Source organism: Dermacentor variabilis, chromosome 5 (assembly GCF_050947875.1).
Source record: "Dermacentor variabilis isolate Ectoservices chromosome 5, ASM5094787v1, whole genome shotgun sequence".
Taxonomy (NCBI): Eukaryota; Metazoa; Arthropoda; class Arachnida; order Ixodida; family Ixodidae; genus Dermacentor; species Dermacentor variabilis.
The window spans coordinates 202688964-202710537 of NC_134572.1; the positions used below are offsets into that span (position 1 = coordinate 202688964).

A 21574-nucleotide genomic window follows, 5' to 3' on the forward strand; every position below is an offset into this window, starting at 1 on the left:
TCTAATGCTACACTATGAGGCGACTTAAAAATTCTAATTCACTGTCATACAAATTTAACACTAGCATGCTTACACAGCGTGACCCTTTTTTCCTGATATAGTAGGCCTCAATAATCTCCCTCGTGGTCTGATTTTTATGCACAGAAAGTATTGTGGTGTTTTTATAGATTGGAGTGCACCCATGCTCAGAGCAATGCAGCGCGACATGCGAGTAGGCATTACCTGTTAGCGAGCGCCTATGCTCAGACAATCTAATATTCAGGCAATGACCTGTTTAACTGATATAGACGTGACCGCAGGGAAATGGAAGCTCATAAACAACTCCCATTCTACAGTGCACAAACGGGGAAGTATTCTTAACAGTACAGCCTTTCCCAGCATGAGTGGAGGCAGCCTGGGAAAATTTCCTATCAATCTTACCACAAATTTTGATCATCTTGTTAGGGCCAGAAAAAACAACCTTTACATCAAACCTGCCTGCTACATTCCTGAGGCTGTGTGATAGTTTATGCACATATGGAATTACAACCAGTTTTTTCTTCTTATCGGCAGGCTCTGGATTGTTCATTCTTGTGGGAGCTCCTAATTTTACATGCTTAACAAGCTTCTGTACGGTCATGCGGATAGCATCCTCTCAAAAACCTGCCGCTCTCAAACGCTTCAGTTGTTTTAAGAAACTCTCAGAAGTCTGGTGAAAACACGATTTCGAAAGTGCGGAAAACAGAGCCGAAAAAGCAATGCCTTTCTTTTTTCTTTGGCGACGAGACTCTACCAGAAGAGCACAGAAGAACCCTTGGTCTTGGCCCGAAATTCGCCTACGAGCCAAGTCTCACCCCGGCGGAGAAGGTTACTAGGGCTAGGACAGTCACCCACCGGGGGACCGACGAAAAAAAGACCACGCTTCATAGCAGAGTGTGAGTTTCTTAAAACAACTGGAGCGTTTGAGAGCGGCAGATTTTTTAGAGGATGCTATCCGCATGACCGTACAGAAGCTTGTCAGGCATGTAAAATTAGGAGCACCCACAAGAATGAACAATCGAGAGCCTGCCGATAAGAAGAAAAAACTGGTTGTAATTCCATAAGTGCATAAACTATCACACAGCCTCAGGAATGTAGCAGGCAGGTTTGATGTAAAGGTTGTTTTTTCTGCCCCCTAACAAGATGATCAAAATTTGTGGTAAGATTGATAGGAAATTGGCCCAGGCTGCCTCCACTCAAGCTGGGAAAGGCTGTACTGTTAAGCATACTTCCCCGTTTGTGCACTGTAGAATGGTAGTTGTTTATGAGCTTCTATTTTCCTGCATCAGTTTCATAATGGACTGTGTCAAATGGGCAGTAAATATGGTTGCTTGGTCTGTGATGAGAACTTTAGGAGCGCCATGCCTTAGTACTATGTTAGCGACAAAAAAATCGGCTACTTCACTCGACAAGAGACCCTGTCTCGGCGTATCGAGTTAGGTAGTCAGTTGCAACTACGATCCAACGCTTTCCTGATGACGATGTGGGAAAGGGGCCAAGTAAGTCCATTCCCGTTTGTGCGAATGGAGTTTCCGGTGGCTGTATCGGTTTTGGGAGACCTGCTGGCTTGAATGGTGGTATTTTGCGTCTTTGGCAGTCCCGGCAGGTTCTTACGTAGCGCTGCACAGAATTCAATAACTTTGGCCAGTAATACTCCATGCGGATGCGTGCGAATGTTCTGCTCACTCCTAAATGTCCTGCTGATGGGTCGTCATGCCATGCTTCCAATATCAAGTCGTAACTTTGAAGGTACGACGAGCAGAAATGTCTCTGCACTATGGTCAAAATTTTTTCTGTACACGACATTATTTCTCAGGACAAACGATGACAAGCTGCGGACAAGAGCTCGTGGAATGTCGACAGGGTGTTCTTCTATGTAGTCAATGAGAAGGCGTAACTCCGCGTCAGATCGCTGATGCTGAGCCATTTGCGATGTTGTCACAGCTCCTAGGAATGGGCAATCCTGTCCATTTTCCCTAGACGTAGATTCCGTGTATTCAATCGGTGCACGTGACAAGCAATCAGCATCACTGTGCTTGTGACCGGACTTGTATACGACCGTTATATCGTATTCCTGCAGCCGTAGACGCCATCTTGCCAGCCTTCCGGATGAGTCTTAGAGATTCGCCAGCCAGCGCAACGAATGATGGTCGCTGATAGCTCTGAATGGTCGGCCATATAAGTATGGTCTAAACTTGCTGATGGCCCATGTCACTGCAAGGCATTCTTTTTCTGTCGCGGAGTAGTTCACCTCAGCCTTTGAAAGTGTTCGACTAGCAAACGCAATGACTCACTCCTCTACGTTTTGCCACTGAATGAGGATGGCAACAGGCCTAAATTGCTTGCGTCTGTGTTAATATCAGTTTCGGCTTCCTCGTCGAAATGAGCAAGAACTGGGTGGTTCTGAAGATGCTTTTGGAGCTCATTGAAAGCATTCTCCTGCTCGTTCAACCAGACGAAAAGGGTGTCTTCTTTAGTTAGCCACGTTAGTGGATAGCGATCCTTGAAGAATTTTTGATGAAGCGTCTGCAGTAGGCGCAAAGTCCTAAGAATCGGCTAACAGCCTTTTTGTCGGTTGGTTTCGGAAATTTTTCCACTGCCGCAGTCTTCTCGGGGGTCCGGGCGAATGCTTTCTGAACTGACGACATGGCCGAGGAAAAGAAGCTCACGAAAGCCAAAATGACATTTCTGCGGTTTTATCGTCAGACCTGCTGATCTAATAGCTTTCATCACAGCCCGCAGTCGTTCTACGTGCTGCTTGAAGGTGGTAGAAAAAAACCACGACATCGTCAAGATAAACGAGACAGGTTTGCCATTTCAGGCTGGTGACCACAGTGTCCATCATCTGCTGAAATGTGGCAGGCATAGAACAAAGGCCGAATGCGAGCACTTTGATTTCGTACAGTCTGTCTGGCGTCACAAATGCCGTCTTTTCACGATCTCGTTCGTCCACTTCTACCAGCCAGTAGCCGCTTTTGAGGTCCAGGGAGGAAAAGAATTTGGAATCTCGTAGTCTATCTAGAGTGTCATCGATTCTTGGAAGTGGGTACACATCCCGCTTTGTAACGGCGTTCAGCTTTCGGTAATCAATGCAGAAGCGCAAGGTTTGGTCCTTTTTCTTTACAAGTACCACAGGTGATGCCCAAGGACTAGCCGACGGTTGAATTACGTCGTCTTCAAGCATTTCCTTAACTTGACTTCCGATGGCTTCTCTCTCTTTTGGTGACACTCGGTAGGGATGCTGGCAAACAGGCCTCACTGATTCGTCAACAATTATCCAATGTTTGGCAATAGATGTCGGTCGGACTTTGGATGACATTGAAAAAGATTCGGTGAATTCTCTTACGAGGGTCTCTATTTTCTCCTTGTGTCTGGGTGATAGACCTGGTTCAATGTCGATGGCTGCAAAGACAGAATCCACATCTTGGAAATTTTATGATGAAGTCTCTGGAATGCTGAAATCTGTAACTTGGACGAAGTTATTAAGGCTGGCAATAACGGTTCCCTTCACGACACGTTGCACCTCATTTCCAAAATTAGTGAGGAAAACGTTGGCGTATCCACCACGCAGCTGAACAAGGCCTCTTGCCATGCAGATCCCTTTTTCGAGTAGGAGACTGGTGTTGCTGTCTGCAATTCCTTCGTAGTAGCTGAATGCGTCGCTTCTGACTGCGATGGCTACGCTGGATCTAGGACCAAGCACCAGTCATTATCGGCAGTGTAAAGGGCGTCGAATTTTTCTTCAGTGTTGAATGCTGCGACAGCGTGCTTTGTTGAAAAGGAAACACGATTCCCACAAGTTGATTACAGCACCATTATCCTGCAAGAAGTCCATGCTGATAATCAAGTAAGTCTCTTGAGCACTCCGAAGGCAAGATAAAGCTGGCGACGTACGTGAAGCCTCGTATTCCTATTCTAGCTGTACACTTGCCCGTCGGGTCGATGAGGTGTCCTCCTGCGGTGCGAACTTGTGGCCCTTTCCAAGGAGTCAGCACTTTTTTCAGTTTCTTGGCGAGCTCACTACTTATTACCGAGTAATCTGCACCTGTATCCACTAACGCGTTCACTTCGTAACCATCAATAAACACATGTAAATCGAACGCGATGTCACTCTTACGGCACTGGTTTCTGAGTCCCTCATTGTCGTTCGGAATCATCGGTGGAGGTTCTTCTCTTTTCGCATCGGCAGTGGCCTTACCTCCCGAGGCCACTGACTCTAGTTTTCCCGACGCGGGTTCTGTGAACGGCCTCTTGGGGAGCTTGATGACGGGTGGGGGCTTGGTGACCGATGCCTCAACGGCGCTGTTGATCAAGGTTGGTGTTGCTGGTAGGCGTATGGGGAGCTTTGACGAGTAGACAGGTACTCTTTGATTTCAAATGGATGCTCACCATTCCAAGGCCAAGGTGCGTTCACGGAAAAACCACGAAGCCCTGCCTGGTGATAGTGGCACATTCTGTACAGGTGGCCAGCCTCACCACAGTGGTAGCAGAAAGGTATTCGGTCAGGAGTGCACCATACATCAGCCTTTCTAAATCTTCTCTCGGGTGGCAGCAGCGTATTTCGAGGCATCAAGCTCATAGAGGAAGTGGCTGCGACGTCAGCACGTCCGGGAGTTTGCCGCAGTACATTGGCATACAAGACACTCGGGTGGTGCAGCAGTGGTGCGCACTGAGCTGTGGTTCCCGGACCGCCTGTCTGACCTCTTCGCGAACCACGTCTGCCAGCGAAGAGGGCATTGGAGCGTTGTGGTCAAGCCGTAGCCTCTGAAGCTACAGATCGCACGAGCTCCCATATGACCTCCATGCTGTTTCTGATGACGACTGGAACTGCGCCTACAGAGGAGATGTTCATTTCCCGGTTGTACATCCTTGATCGCTGTTGCAACGTGCTTTCCATTGTTGTCGCCTCAGAACGAAACTCAGCGACGGTGCGCAGCGGGCTCCGAACCAACCCTGCGAACAGTTCCTGTTTTATGCTCCGCATTAGATGGCGAAGTTTCTTGTCCTTGCTCGTGTTTGGATCAGCTCAGCGGAATAGGCGGGACATGTCTTCTACATACATGGCCACGCTTTCATTGTTTCGTTAGTTTCTTGCCTGCAGGGCAGCTTCGGCCTTCTCCCTGTGGTCAGTACTCGGGTAAGTGGCAAGCAACTCCTCTTGGAAAGCATCCCACGACACAAGTGTCGCTTCGTGGTTTTCAAACCATGTTCGTGCGCCGTCCTTTAACACGAAGTAAACATTTCGTAGCTTGCACTCTCCGTTCCACCTATTGAACTCAGCGACGCACTCAAAGTGTTCCAGCCAGTCCTCTGCGTCTTCAAATGTGTTGCCGTGGAAAGGCTCTGGCATCACTGGCGAGTTTACTACGATGTGAGTTGGCGGGATTTGAGTTTTCATCTAGGTAGCGTTTCCGTTAGCAGATGCTGATGCTCCAATAGAATCTGGCAAAGGGGAAAACTCGGGGGGGCTCACCGTGTATGCGATGACTGCAGCGTTGGTGAACAGGAGTCAATGCGATGGGTGCAAATCGCCGTGAGTCCGGGCTTTTTTCTCTGACTTGAGAAGGGCTTGAAATCATACCATGCGTCTCCACCAGAGCTGTAATGAAACAGTTCAGTGATGCTACTTTAATCACTTTACCTTGGGCGAACTTGTGCCCGACAAACAGCTAAGTGAGAGGCTCACTAGAATGTCCACAGTCTTTTCGCCAGAGTCCCACACCTCTTCTTCTCCCCTCATGTCCTGCACTGATGACGGGTTGCTCCGAATGCGCATGCCTTGCGAGCCCGTATTGCCCGCTTCACTGCCGCTATCTTTCACAGGTAGCAGTAAACAACTGGACGGATGCAGGAGGCGGCTGGCGTATGTAATTTGAAATCATCTTGTGTCAATATATTGTAAATATAATAATCTACACTCCCAACATCCCCGTAACAATACCTTGGAAAAATATCTACAAAGATTCCACAGCTACCTTCATTCTCCACAAGAAAAGTAGAAAGATACCTATACAGAAAGGGGTCAGACAAGGAGACATAATCTCTCAAATGCTATTCACTGCATGCTTGGAATAAGTATTCAAGCTATTAAATTGGCATGGCTTAGGAGTAAGGATCAATGGCAAATATCTCAGCAACCTTCGGTTTGCAGACGACATTGTCCTGTTCAGCAACACTGAGGACGAGTTATAACAAATGACTGAAGACCTTAACAGAGAAAGTGTAAGAGTGGGGTTGAAGATTAATATGTAGAAAACAAAGATAATGATCAATAGCCTGGCAAGGGAACAAAAGTTCAGGATCACCAGCCAGCCTCTAGAGTCTGCAAAGGAATACATTATCAGATCCTGACTGGAAGCTTACCATTATCACTAAAAAGAAAGGTATACAAGCAGTGCATTCTACCATTGCTAATATATGGGACAGAAACTTGGATACTGACAAAGCAGCTCGAAAACAAGTTAAGGGCCACACAAAAAGTAATGGAATAAAAAATGATAGGCGTAATGTTAAGACACAGGAGGAGAGCGGTGTGGATCAAAGAGCAAACGGGGATAGCCTATATTCTAATTGACATTAAGAGAAAGAAATAGAGCTGGGCAGATCATGTAATGCGTAAGTTAGATAACCAGTGGACCATTATGGTTACAGAATAGGTGCCAAAAGAAGGGAAACACAGTCGAAGATGGCAGAAGACTAGGTGGGGGGATGAAATTAAGAAATTCGCAGGCACAAGTTGGAAGCAGTTGGCGCAACACAGGGGTAACTGGAGATTGCAGGGAGAAGCCTTCGTCCTGCAATGGACTTGAAAGAGGTGGATGACGATGATGATGATGATGGTGGTGGCGGCGGGTGAATATAAACTCAGCCAAAGGGTGCCAACCAACTGTGTTTGCTCAGACACCCCCATGATCACAAACAGGCTTCTGCTAGAAACTAGTTTGGCTTGCCCAGGTAGGGCACAGTACTGGCGTTTGACTGAAGCAAAGACTATGTTTCAGCCTTTCTTATGGCAAAGTGTTGCATGCTTTCACTAGAGTGTCATTGAGGGCAGTGAGCAGTGCAGTCAAGAGGTGGCAATGTAACACGCTGTTTTGAGGTAAGGTGTCAAGTTGAGGAGATGTGGGGGTTAGAGCTCCCAGTGGCCTCTAATAAAGGCCACTGTGTCTTGCAACAGGTAACCTCTGGACAGGTGGGAGTTTCACAGGTCATGGAGACGTGGACACGACAGAAAGGCTTCCCACTTGTGCGACTTTCAGTCGGGAGTGATGGATGGCTGCATGCTACACAGCGGCGATTCCAGCTCCTGCCTGCTGACCTGGTCACTGATGTGGCAAGGTGGCACGTGCCGCTCACTTTTGTCATGGATGGCGGTCAGCAGCATCTGGTTTGGATGAACAGCACTGATTGTGAGCCCTGTCACACATTCTGCTAGCCCCAACTACTGCAGCAGCTTTGCCTGCTTGTTTTGAATTTCAGCTGTTGTCATTTCTGTGGCCAGAAGTTTCGGCATGTGCACTGTCATGCTGTGCAAAAAGGAGGTTCTATTGCCCTGACAGAGGGGTACGGTATAATCAAGCGTTTGATTAAAGTCTGTCTGGTCAGGTAACATGATGATGAAGCTGCAGTCACTGACCAAATCGAGGTGCAAGAGACAGACGTTTCGCAGACTGTATGGGTTCTTTGGAATGGGCTCCTTGAGTGTGACCGAGGAATGCACATGGGCTCTCAAACATCTGTGTTTTAAAGCTAACCTTTCTTAACCTCTTCCTTCAACTTTCCCACTGCTTCTGCTCCTGCTCCTGCTGCTGTCTGGCACACCGTGTTGGGGGGGAGGGGGGATTCAGAGTGTGTGTACACATGACAGGAGCCTGGCAGAGAGCAAAGACAATGTGAGAAACTTGTTTGGACCTTTGCACCGCCTCGAATGTGCACAATGCCCTCTGAGCTCCGTGGGCTTCTCCACATTAGCCTCTTGAAAGCTGTAATTATCCATGACCACCCACAAAAGCATTGCAGAAATTGCAGTGCTTACCTTTCTACTAACGTGCAGGTCCAGAGGAGGGGGAGAGGAGGCAGAGGATGGGTAGACCTGACACAGTCACGAAACAAATGGCTTGCCACTCTTTGCTTGCAGTTTACATACTAGCGGGGGGGGGGGGGGGAGGTAAGGTGATGTGAGAAGGCAGGGAAACGCTACTACTATAGGCACGACAGCAGTTGCTGCAGGCAAACAGGATAAATTTAAGTTGAAGGTATGGTACGGTACGTTTCTGCTATTTCTGAAAAATAAACACCCTGCAAATTTGCCAAGTGGACAACTTAGTGTGTGCAGAAGCAGAGCCGCATTAAAGCGCACCGTAGGGCTTAGGCGACATCGACATTATAGAAGCAGTCACATGTCAAATCAATGCTTCTGTGCCCGCTGTGCTGGCTTTGCGGTTATGGCATTGTTCGAGGTCACAGGTTTGATCCCGACCACAGGCGGAGGCGAAATAAAAAATTGTTCGTGCACTTAGATTCAGGAACGCAGTAGAGAACACCATGGCGTCAAAATTAATCTGGAGTCCACCACTATGGTGTGCCTTATAATCCGATTGTGGTTTTGGCACGTGCAGCCCCATAATTCAAATCATCTACACTCTCTCAGCTCATCTACACCCCGATTCTGTAATGCCTCCATGACTGCTGAGGTTTTGACTGAATCAAACGCTTTCTCATAATCAATGAAAGCTATATATAAGGGTTGGTTATATACTGCAAATTTCTCTACCACCTGATTAATAGTGTGAATATGGTCTATTGTAGAGTAGCCTTTACGGAATCCTGCCTGGTCCTTTGGTTGACAGAAGTGTTAGGTGTTTCTGATTCTATTTGCGATTACCTTAGTAAATAGTTTGTAGGCAACTAACAACAAGCTGATCGGTCTATATTTTTCAAGTCTTTGGCGTCCTCTTTCTTACGGATTAGGATTATGTTAGCGTTCTTCCAAGATTCCGGTACACTCGAAGTCATGAGGCAGTGCGTATACAAAGTGGCCAGTTTTTCTAGAACAATCTGCCCACCATCCTTCAACAAATCTGCTGTTACCTGATCCTCCCCAGCTGCCTTCCCCCTTTGCATAGCTCCCAAGGCTTTCTTTGCTTCTTCCGGCATTACTTATGGGATTTCAAATTCCTCTAGACTATTCTCTCTTCCATTATCGTCATGCGTGCCACTGGTACTGTATAAATCTCTATAGAACTCCTCAGCCACTTGAACTATCTCATTCATATTAGTAATGATATTGCCGGCTTTGTCTCTTAACGCATACAGCTGATGCTTGCCTATTCCTAGTTACTTCTTCACTGCTTTTGCTTTTAGGCTTCCTCCGTTCCTGAGAGCATGTTCAATTCTACCCATATTATACTTCCTTATGTCAGCTGTCTTATGCTTGTTGATTAACTTGGAAAGTACTCCCACTTCTATCCTAGCTGTAGGATTAGAGGCTTTCATACATTGGCGTTTCCTTTTATATATATACATAGATATATCCGCTGCACTGCCATTCTCCCCATAGACCATAATGTGTAACAACTGCCGAAAGTTTGGACACCTTGCAACCTCTTGTCTGATTATTCGGACACTCCTTGAGCTAACTCGATCGAAAGCACCATGCACCGACTCTGACTGGTGCATGGATCAACTTGCTGAATACCATTTTTGTTTTGAACAGAGCCTCCTTTCTGCCCCACGAAGTGGCACTACTGCAAATCCCTGCTCATCATCATCGTTTCTGCCTGGTTCGTGGCTACAGCAGTTCCGGTCTCATCTTAGTAAGCCATGTCAAGACAATCCAGCAGCTGATTTGTTTGTTTCTTCGTGCACGATGCTGCGAGTAGGCCACGTTTTTCATTTGTGCGACTGGTATCGGCGTGACGGCGTGGTGATGTTTGCTTTCTGTGCTGTGTCGAGGTTGCGGTGATGAAACGTGGCATACGGAGACATAGCGTATAGTGTCTAATCCAACCGACAGTGCCCGCGCAGACTGCGCTGCGGAATGCCAGCAAGTGGGTGCCGGGAGCCTAGGATTTGTCGCCTTCCGATGTGCACCCTACTGACGCCAAAAGTGTTCTGCCGAGACCTGTGCAGTGGTTCTGGACACCGTCTCATTTGACAGTTTCACAGGTGCTCACGCTGCTGTACTGACATGCACAGAACTCGATGAAGGTGAGATCATTCGTCAGGTTTCTGCTGCACCGCCGGACGATGACTCCGAGTCGGAATATGATGCACCGTGTGCTACACTGCCGTCGCATGCGGAGCATGCACAAGCAGTGACTGTGCTTTCAGCCACCTATAGTGACCGTACGACCCTCTCCGAGATTCAGGCTTATTTGATCGAGCATAAACGGAACAGCGTGCAACGGCGCATTCACGATTTCTTCAGGCCTACTGCCAAGCCCGAATAAGTGCGTGGAAATAAAGGATTTCATTTTTTCTTAATCTGCTTTTTCGGACACCTGTTTATTCGGACATTTCCGCAGTCCCCGTGAGGTCCGAATAAACGGTCGGTGACTGTATATATGGACAAGTATGGGAGAGGCCTTTTCCCTGCAGTGGGCGTAATCAGGCTGCTGCTGCTGATGATGTATATATATTGTGGGGTTCTCCTCCGTACTCTTGGGACAAAGGAACGACAGTACAGTAGTACAACCAATCACAAGTGCATTTATTGCACCTTTCATAGATCAATGCCTGCTAGCCGAGTTGCTATCCACAAAACATGCCGATGGGCGCGCGACAAATCTAGAAGTCCGACTCACCGCGACCAGATAGCGAGCGAATATGTTCGCCCCATGCTGGATCCCAACGCCTGGTCGTTCGCGCGTACGGTCACGCGAACGGTGGCGCGTTCCAAGGCGGCCACGCAAGATGGTCTCGCAGAAACATGGATCGGCGCACGCCCGGCACGTCCGTGCTGCTTGCTGTCCCGAACCCAAGAGAGAGCGCCTTGTCTTGCGGCGCCCAAGTAATCCCGCCTGTCGGCGGCGTTAGCAGCGCAACACTCGCGCTATCTCTCGTACTGCGCCTCAACCACTCCGACCGCCGCGGGCGCCAGGCCACGCCGCGAAGCCGGATTACAGGAGACGCGCTATGCGGGAAAAACATCAGGGGACGCGCGGGAGTCGCGCATTCTCACATCCCCCCAACCTTAGATCACTACATATTCCAGAGAAACATGTAACATCAAGGCGTGCTTCGCGAACAAGGTATTACATGCAACAGTGGCCGCGCCGAGGAAATGTCCGCACTGTCCATAGCATGCGAGCCGACTTTGACCTTGGGTACACCGGTGACGTCCACTGGTCACAGCAGCAGCTCTGCAGTCTCGACGGCACGATTCCAGACCAGGACTCCGGAAACGGCGACGCAGTAGTCGGCACGAGCAAGCGTCGCTCGCGCATACTTGATGAAAAGAGCGCTACGAAGACGCGGACTAAAAGAACAAGATGCACGACAGACAAGGCGCGAGAGCCGCAGCAGCTGTCGGTGACCGCCGGCTCTTTTCTCCGCCGCCGAGGGTTGTGAGCTGGATACAGGCGGCCGCCGAAGTCGCTGCGCCGAACTCGCCACAGCATCACCATTGCCCGGTGGCTCGATCGTTATAGTCCGGGGCAGCAGCGCAGACGATGTACAGGTGACGGCAAACCAGGGGTGAGTCCAATCACGCTGCGTACACTCAACACACTCGGCAAAAACTAAAGTAGTGCAAGGGAGAGGAATTCTGCATGTGCATCGCCCACGTGGTACGATGTTCAACTCGGCTAGCAAAGATCGGGCAGCTACTCAGATGCTAAGTTCACGTGAACGAAGCTCGCTTCCTTGAGTCGAACGAGCAATTTCCATTCGTGCGAGGCTAAATAGAATTAGGGAAGCAAATTGCAACACATCAATGCCACAGTCCACCAGGTTGTGTCCCTCCACGTGCGACAGGCAGCTTCGTAATGCCTTAGGCCTAAAGCGTCGCTACCCTGACAACAACCGGCATCCAAAAACAACACCCAAAATGAGCGCGAAACAGGCAGCCGCGAGGAGACGTCAGCTCTGTAAGGTGGTTCTACTCCGCTCGGTGCACACAGCATCTGAGTTGACGGCGCCCGCCGTCCCAGACGGTGTCGGAGCGCCCGGTGCCAGGCCGCATTACCAGTCAGCCCGTAGCGGCACCCGTGGTCCGCGGCCACCCGGCTCCCAGAGCCGCGACTTCATCAGAGTCAAAGAGATAGGAGAAGCTATTTACATTAGAAATTCGGACCACCCACGAGGCTTCCGTACTCACTCGCTTCAGGCTTGCCAATGCTCTGCGGGCGCTGAGCCTCACCCCCCCAGGAGGCAGACCACGTGGCTCTCGTACCGACGAATGTCATTAAAAAAAACACCTGCGAAAAGGCTTAGCATGTTGACATGTTCAAACACACTACAGCCACCGTCGCCTCGTTCAAGAAAGCACGCCACCAACGTTAGCGATCAAAATCCACGCTAGCCCTACGCTTCGGTTCAAACAAAGGTCTCGAACGAAGCAAAACTGTTAAATCTGTCGTCCGATGCCCCAATAGGCCCACGTTGGGCAGCCAGATGTGGGCTTTTCCTCCGTACTCTTGGGACAAAGGAACGACAGTACAGTAGTACAAACAATCACAAGGGCATTTATTGCACCTTTCATAGATCAATGCCTGCTAGCCGAGTTGCTATCCACAAAACATGCTGATGGGCGCGCGACAAATCTAGGAGTCCGACTCACCGCGACCGGATAGCGAGCGAATATGTCCGCCCCACGCTGGATCCTAACGCCTGATCGTTCGCGCGTACGGTCACTCGAACGGTGGCGCGTTCCAAGGCGGCCACGCGAGACAGTCTCGCAGAAGCATGGATCGGCGCACGCGCAGCACGGCACGTCCGTGCTGCTTGCTGTTCCGAACCCAAGAGAGAGCGCCTTGTCTTGCGGCGCCCAAGTAACCCCGCTTGTCGGCGGCGTTAACAGCGGCTTTATTAGCAGCGCAACACTCGCGCCATCTCTCGTACTGCGCCTCAACCACTCCGACCGCCGCGGGCGCCAGGCCACGCCGCGAAGCCGGATTACAGGAGACGCGCTATGCGGGAAAAACATATCAGGGGACGCGCGAGAGTCGCGCATCCCCACAATATATATATATATATATATATATATATATAAAAGATAATCTATAAGATAAGAATATATATATATAGATAAGAATCATTATATTGAAATGGGATTTATTGTAGCTCGTTCGAGGGATCGCAGGTAGCTCTAGATCACGAGTCCTAGCGCTTCGCATCAACAACCCGCGCTCGTGTCTCGCGCTGCAGCGATGGCAGTCCGCACAGTGCCACATGCATATTACCCACTACAACTTCCCCCGGGGCGAAGAGGAGCCATCCTGGCGACCTAAGGCGATGATACGATAAGGGGGTCGTGGTACGGCTTCAGGCGGCTGACGTGAACAGTCTCGCGGCCACGGCGGCGTTTGTCCGAAGATGGCGTCACCGGTTCGACCACATAATTCACAGGCGAAGTACACGCGACGATCCGGTACGGACCTTGATATTTCGGAGCAAGCTTTGGGCTAAGGCCTGGAGCTTGGAAGGGCAGCCGAAGCCATACGCGAGAGTCCACGGCGAAGGACTGTGTGGGCTGATCGTTGTCGTGGCGATCTTTGTGGATTCCTTGGGTATCCGACGTGAACGAGCGAGCAAGTTGACGGCACTCTTCAGCATGGCGACCAACTTCGGAAAGAGGGGTGAATTCAGAGGCATCCGGGTGATATGGTAGTACGGTGTCGAGGGTAGTGGATGGTTCACGGCCATAAAGAAGGAAAAATGGTGAGAAGCCTGTGGTAGCCTGAACGGCGGTATTGTATGCGTACGTCACAAAAGGGAGGACATCGTCCCAATTGGAATGATCCGACGCAACATACATGGTGAGCATGTCCCCAAGGGTGCGGTTGAATCGTTCCGTTAGACCGTTAGTTTGTGGGTGATACGCCGTAGTGGTGCGGTGAATAGTGCGGCACGCGGCGAGGAGCTCATTAATAACGTCGGACAAGAAGACACGGCCTCGGTCACTGAGCAGTTCTCGCGGTGCGCCGTGCCGTAAGACGAAATGCCGTAAGATGAATGCGGCGACGTCGCGAGCAGCAGCCGAAGCAAGTGCAGCAGTTTCAGCATATCTTGTCAGGTGGTCTACTGCGACAATTATCCAACGATTTCCGGTAGCACTGCATGGAAGAGGCCCATAAAGGTCGATGCCAACCTGATCAAAAGGACGTGCAGGACAAGGTAAAGGTTGCAGAGGGCCTGTCGTATGAGAAGATGTCTTGCGTCGCTGACAGGCTGCACATGACCGAATGTATTTGCGGACATAAGAATACATGCCGCGCCAGTAGTACCGCTGGCGGAGCCACTCGTAGGTTTTCAGGACGCCAGCATGAGCTTGTTGTGGGTCTGCATGGAAATACGTGCATACGTCGGAACGCAAATGGCGAGGGATGACTAGCAGCCATTTGCGACCGTCGGGCTGATAGTTTCGGCGGTACAAGATGGCGTCCCGTAGCACGAAGTGGGTGGCTTGGCGACGAATGGCTCGAGGGCATGTAGACGTTGAAGAACTGCTAAGAATGTCAATAAGAGACACAATCCACGGATCTTTTCTCTGTTCAGACGGCATGTCACTAACGGCAAGCGTAGCAACCGGGCACTCTATGGGTGAAGGTGGCCTTTCGTCGGAGCGCATGGGCGCACGGGAGAGCGCATCTGCATCAGAATGTTGGCGCCCGGATCGATAAATGACGCGAATGTCAAATTCTTGGATCCGAAGAGCCCAACGTCCAAGATGCCCCGACGGGTCTTTCAGTGACGCAAGCCAGCAGAGCGCGTGGTGGTCTGTCACAACGTCGAACGGACGGCCATACAAGTAAGGGCGAAATTTGTTTAAGGCCCAAACTATAGCTAAACATTCTTTTTCCGTGACAGAATAATTGGATTCTGCCTTCGTGAGAGCACAACTCGCATGTGCAACCACATATTCTGGAAAGCCAGGCTTCCGTTGTGCAAGGACGGCCCCAAGACCAACGCCGCTGGCGTCGGTATGAACTTCAGTCGGTGCACTCGGGTCGTAGTGGCGTAGAACAGGCGGTGAGGTAAGCCGACGGCGCAAAGTGGTGAAGGCTTGGTCACATGCCGGAGTCCAGTCGCGAAGGTCACCAGAGCCAGCCAGGAGCTTCGTCAGGGGAGCGATGATGCAGGCAAAATTGCGCACAAAGCGGCGAAAATAAGAGCAAAGACCGACGAAACTGCGGAGCTCTTTCACTGTAGTCGGCCGCGGAAATTCTGCGACAGCACGAAGTTTGTCAGGGTCGGGAAGGACGCCGTCTTTGGACACGACATGGCCAAGTATGGTCAGCTGGCGGGCTCCGAAGCGGCACTTTTTCAAGTTAAGTTGAAGGCCGGCGGTGGTAAGGCAAGTAAGGACTTCGCGTAGACGAGAGAGGTGAGTGGTGAAATCAGGGGAGAAAACTACCACGTCGTCTAAATAACACAAACACGTCTTCCATTTGAGGCCTCGTAGAAGATTGTCCATCATCCTTTCGAATGTCGCGGGTGCATTGCAGAGGCCGAATGGCATTACTGTAAACTCATACAGGCCATCAGGCATAATAAAAGCTGTCTTCGAGCGGTCGGATTCAGCCACTGGCACTTGCCAATAGCCCGATCGCAAGTCCAAAGAAGAAAAGAATTTGGCACCATGAAGACAATCCAGGGCGTCATCTATGCGCGGTAGAGGATAGACATCTTTTCGTGTAATCTTGTTGAGGCGACAATAGTCCACACAGAAACGAATCGAGCCATCTTTTTTCTTAATGAGTACTACAGGAGATGACCAAGGGCTGCAGGATGGCTTGATAACACCACGTTCAAGCATGTCGTCAACTTGCTCGGCGATGACACGACGCTCGGTGGATGACACGCGGTACGGACGCTGGCGTAATGGTGCGTGGTGTCCCGTATCAATGTGGTGAGAGACGGTACTGGTGCGGCCTAATGATGCTTGGTTGCAGTCAAAAGAGGCGTGAAAATCATTTAAAAGAGTAATAACCCGCTCACGTTGTGTCGGCTCGAGGTCATCGGCAATAGAGCGACAAAAAACATCCGGTGGTACTCGGTTAGATGGCACATGGGGTGCCAGTGCTGTTACGTTGGCAGTATCCACGTCGTCGGGAACAGGGAAATGCACAATAACGTCAGCGTCCACAGTCTGGATGGTACCAATAGTCTCGCCACAGTGCAAAGCCAAAGTGTACGAATTTGGGTTAGAAATCAGTATTGCTGCAGCCCCATGGTGAATTGTGAGGAGGGCGAAAGGCAACAATATAGGTAGGCGGCGAATGAAGACGGCAGCGGGTGAAAACATGACCGTCGCTTCGGCAAGCGATGCGCATGAAAGAGGGACAAATACCGCGCTGTGAGGGGGAAGGTCAGTATCTGAAGCTACACAGATCCTGGTAACATCATGAACTTGAAAGTCGTGAGATGGCAAATTGCACAGAACGGAGAACTGAACCTCAGCACGTGCACAGTCAATGACGGCGTGATGGCGCGACAGAAAATCCCAACCGAGAATCACATCGTGGGAGCAACAAGTTAGCACAAAGAAATCAATCGAATACAAAATGTCTCGAATCAACACCCTGGCAGTGCACATAGCGACTGGCTGAACTTGTTGTGCACTGGCTGTTCTAAGCAATAATACCGAAGGCATCATGGTCACTTTCCGTAATGCACGGCAAAGTTTCTCACTAATCACAGATACAGCAGCACCTGTATCGACGAGCGCAAGACATTTGATGCCATCAACAGACACTTCAATAACGTTAGCGGGGGAAAAACGAGGACTTTGATGTTCCGACGATGACGCAGTTCGTGCCTCAGGAACTGCGGAAATCAGTTTTCCGCCTCAGTAGTACTGGCACTGGGCCTACGACGCATGGGTGAGAGTGAGCGCCGACGAGGGGAAGGCGAGCGACGAGTATTGTAGAGCTGTGACTGCGGTGCTGGTATGTCATCAGCAGCGTAGACTTCCGGTGGTGGTCGCTGAGGCATACGGTATGGTCGGAAGCCGGAGCTGGGTGGTCGCGCGGTGCCCACGAAGGCCGGCAAGCGCCGGCGGCAGAAGCGCGCGACATGTCCCGGTGTACCGCAGGCATAGCATATTGGGCGGTTGTCAGGAGTGCGCCAAGGATTTGTGCCTTGCTGCTGTGCGCTGAAAAAGGGAGCGACCTGCTGGCGAGGCGAGGGCGGATGAGAGAACACCGGCTGGAGAGGCGCTGAAGGCGGAGGCGAGAATCCCGGCAGACGAGGCGCCCGTGCAGCGGCTTCAGCATACGTCAGAGGCGCGGCCACGAGAGCCGGCTGACACGAAGGTGGAAGAGCTTCGGTCACTTGCTCTTGAATTACCTGTCGGATCGCTGGAGCCAAATATTGAGAAGGCTTCTCCGTGGTCGGCAAAATCGAGAGCTGTCGCGCGACCTCCTCGCGCACAAATTCTTTTATTTGCGTCAGCAAAGTTGTGTGGTTGTCGCCAATAACCAATGCTGCTAACGAATCTTCCGTAGGCGGTGGGCGCCGAGCTAAGATGCGTTGTTTCCGTAGCTCGTCAAAACTTTGGCACAAGTTGATAACTTCGGCCACGGTACGCGGATCCTTCGCTAGCAACATTTGAAATGCGTCCTCATCAATGCCTTTCATAATGTGTTTTATCTTGTCCTGTTCCGCCATTGACGGATTCACGCGCTTACACAGGTCAATGACATCTTCGATGTAACTTGTGAACGTTTCACCGTGATGTTGCGCGCGCCCCCGTAAGCGTTGTTCTGCGCGAAGCTTGCGCACAGCGGGGCGCCCGAACACTTCTGTGAAACTTGTCTTGAATCTGCTCCACGTTGTGAAATCGTGTTCGTGGTTTCGGAACCAGAGGTTCGCGACGCCGGTTAAGTAAAACAGCACATTGTGCAACTTCGTGACGTCGTCCCACTTGTTATGCTGGCTCACCCTTTCGTAAGATGACAACCAATCCTCCACGTCATGATCATCGGTGCCGCTAAAGATGGCAGGATCACGCTGGCGCAATGCACCGGAAACGATGACCGTCGGAGGCTGTGGTGCATCTTCCTGGGTGGTTTCGTCAGGCATGGTCGCAGCAGTCGGTAGCGTCCGGCTTCGGAGTTCCAGTTTTCGAGGTTACCCCGCAGCTCCACCAAATGAAATGGGGTTTATTGTAGCTCGTTCGAGGGATCGCAGGTAGCTCTAGATCACGAGTCCTAGCGCTTCGCATCAACAACCCGCGCTCGTGTCTCGCGCCGCAGCGGTGGCAGTCCGCACAGTGCCACATGCATATTACCCACTACAACTACAGTGCCACATGCATATTACCCACTACAATATATATATAATGATTCTTGCACTTCAAGAAACTTCATGTGACTTCGAAGAATTGTTCACTTACGTGACGGCCTTATATGAGAATTAAGAAGGCCTCATAGTAGGAGATAGTTCAATTTCACAGCCTGAGTCCTCTCCCACCACGAAGAATTTGACGTCTCTCAGTAGTGTAATCTTCCTTCACGTAAGTGTCGCATACTTCGCTATCACTAATACTGTTCCGCCTTTCCGGCGAAACTGCAGCCTGTATTTTTTTTTTTTCTGTGAGTCTGAGTATAAGCGCTCCTGCACATGACTGCTGTTGATTATGATTGCGAGTGAATGCGGCTTGGCCTCATTTAGGTTATTGAGGGAATTATACAGAGTGCGCTAACTATCGCGCACCAAGTCTTTAAAAAAGAGCAGTTGCCTTACTCGAAATAAACCTAGTGTATATTGTTTTTTCCAGTACAGTGGAGTAGCCGCCAGTAATACTTTCGTTTCTGAAATTTAACTTGACAATTGCAATTAATTATCTAATTTGGGAAGTGCTACGCTAATTATCAAAGAGGCATTATCAATGAGGCATCTGTAGGTGCCCCAAGGCATCCCCAGACATGTAACAGCTGTGTTTTCAGTGACATACGAGTTGCATGTAATTTCTTCTGACTGGCAAACAAACCTCACGAAATATGAAAAATACCATGCGACTACGCTTCCACCTGCATCATAAAGCAGCGCCCTTAAATAAGCTGATTGAAAGCAACTGCTTTGCCTGTCGCAAACCCAAAAAGACAGCGCATCGTCTTGATAATGGTACGGAAGGAGCACCAACAGCAGGTCTTGTGGCTCCACAGCTATTCCTTCCTCTCATTTCTACATCACACATATTATCCAACTCTCAAGGCCGACTGATCACTTTCATAACAAAAGCCCCTTGATAATGCAGCCGAAGCGCCGCTCTTATCATGCATGAAATACGAAAAACTATATAATAGGCATAGCATGTTTCCAAATTGCGGATTTGCTCGCACCGCATCGACAGAGTGCGCGCGCAGCTATATTTCGTGCCAGAAACTTACTTCGGACCAAAGCCAAATTAAAGTGACGGTTTTAGTTTTCATTAGAATGTATATGTACTGCAAAAACAGGTTCATCGCATAAAATAAAAGTGAAATAACAGACCGGGAAGTGACCCACGTGTTGAGAAAAGGCAAAACCAATCCATTCATGAAAGTAAATCACTACTTCTAAATGAGCCAAATTGGCAATCGGGACGCCTGCACAAAAAACAAACAAAAATAGTTCAGATTTCAGTGTGCCCTTACTATCTGTGAATTCGTAAGCGCCATTGAACACCAGCTGCTGCCTAGAGGATGTGTTCGAATAGGTCTTCTGCAGCTACGCAGTATTGAGTCTGCTTTATCACATTGTCAGTGGCTTCCTTAATGACCGACACTCGGATTCTACGGCAGACATTTGTTATCCTTGTCTTGAGCTAATCTGACGTCCGTCTCGATCATGTAAGCAAGATCTTTCACATAACCCCAAAGAAAGAAATCGATTGGGGAGAGGTCAGGTGATCTAGCCCGCAAATTTACAGGCCCGTGCCTTCCAATCTATTGCGCATGAAAAGTCGCATCCAGCCAGTTTCGCGCTTGACTGCTGCTGTGTGCTGGTGCTCCATCTTGCTGATACTACAGAAGTGGAAGACGTGACAGTGGGACTTCGCTGAGAAACTCATCCAGCACACCTTGAAAGATTTCGTCCACGTAACACTGTCCAGTCAGTGTGCGATCAAAGAAGATGGGACTGTTTATAGCACCGGCGCTAATTATGTACCCCTCATTGCACAACCACTGGTACTGGTGCCGATTGCACTTTACTCAGTGTGCTTTGTAGTCACTACAATAGTGCACATTATGCAAATTTACCTGGGCGTTTCTGTGAAAATTGGCTTCATCTGTGCACATGGTGTTGCTCAAGAAGTCCGGTGACTTATCGGGTTTTGTGAGGACCCAAATAGAGCAATCTAGACAATTCTACAGATCCCTAGCTTCCAAGCATTGGTGATGGTAAAGGTGGTACGGATGAAAGGCTTTAGGATCCTCCAACTGATGACTTGAAATTGTACCTGGGCAGGCATGTCCCGCATGCTGGCATGAGGGATTGAGACCATAAATGCTAGGACATCCGTGTATAGGCTAGGACTCAAAGATGGAGTCCTCTTCTGTTTATTGAAGCTGCCAGTTTGTCTGAGCTTTTCATCATTTCTGACGATAGTCGAAGCGTTTGGTCTACTGCCACTTTCAAGGCTGATATATATTTGCGGCCTTCCTCTTGTTGTCATTTGCAGCTCCCAAGGCAAGGATCATTTTTACCTTCTGCTCATTAGAAAAAGGCATGTTGACTGGGACGAAACAAAATGCACCTTTAAGCACTTGCAATTACGTTGTCAATTCACTTTTATGGTGATAGGTTTTGTGGCAAATAAAAAGAACCATCTGTGCACTTTATTTTTGCTAAGACAACAGCTATCACAGAAGACTATGTTCATTTTAGACTATGTGGTGCAGCGTGAAGCGGAACAAGGGACACAGGGAAAAAACGAGGACATGCACTTAATGCCAACTGAAATATTATTGTCTGATACAAAATGTTGTATAACACCTATATATAGATAACACTTTGTATCAGGCAAAATTTCAGTTGGCATTAAGTGCTTGTCCTTGTTTTTTCCTGTGTCTCCTGTCCCACTTCACGCTGCACCACACAGCTATCATAGCTTGTTTCCAACTAAGACGAAATATGACGCGTTACTTCGGCCGAGGTGCAGCATATAAGGCACTAGTTCGATCATGATGTTTCACAGCGAAGCTGTACATAGCAGTCCACTTATAACGATATATCTGTTATAACGATGGGTCGACATGAGAGTGTCATTTTATGCATTAGGTCTATGGGGAAAAAAACCATTTATAACGATAGGTTATTCACCGCATATTGGATATAGCGATCAAAATTTTGCCGTCCAGATGGCTTTTTCCGTGCAAAATAATCGTAACATTTGCATTGCTTAGTT

At 49.5% G+C, this 21574-nt stretch overlaps 1 protein-coding gene across 5 annotated transcripts in view; it reads left to right on the forward strand.

Annotated features, from left to right (window-relative positions):
• Positions 1-21574, forward strand: part of LOC142583440 (endoplasmic reticulum aminopeptidase 2-like) — a 155015-nt gene that overhangs the window by 78226 nt on the left and 55215 nt on the right. For all 5 annotated transcript variants that reach the window (XR_012828627.1, XR_012828626.1, XM_075693909.1 and 2 more), the window contains exon 7: positions 7196-7427. Coding sequence is in view for 3 of the 5 variants with exons in the window: in XM_075693909.1 (XP_075550024.1) it covers positions 7196-7427 (232 nt within the window). In the remaining 2 variants the exon portion in view is untranslated. The remainder of the gene's footprint in view (positions 1-7195; positions 7428-21574) is intronic.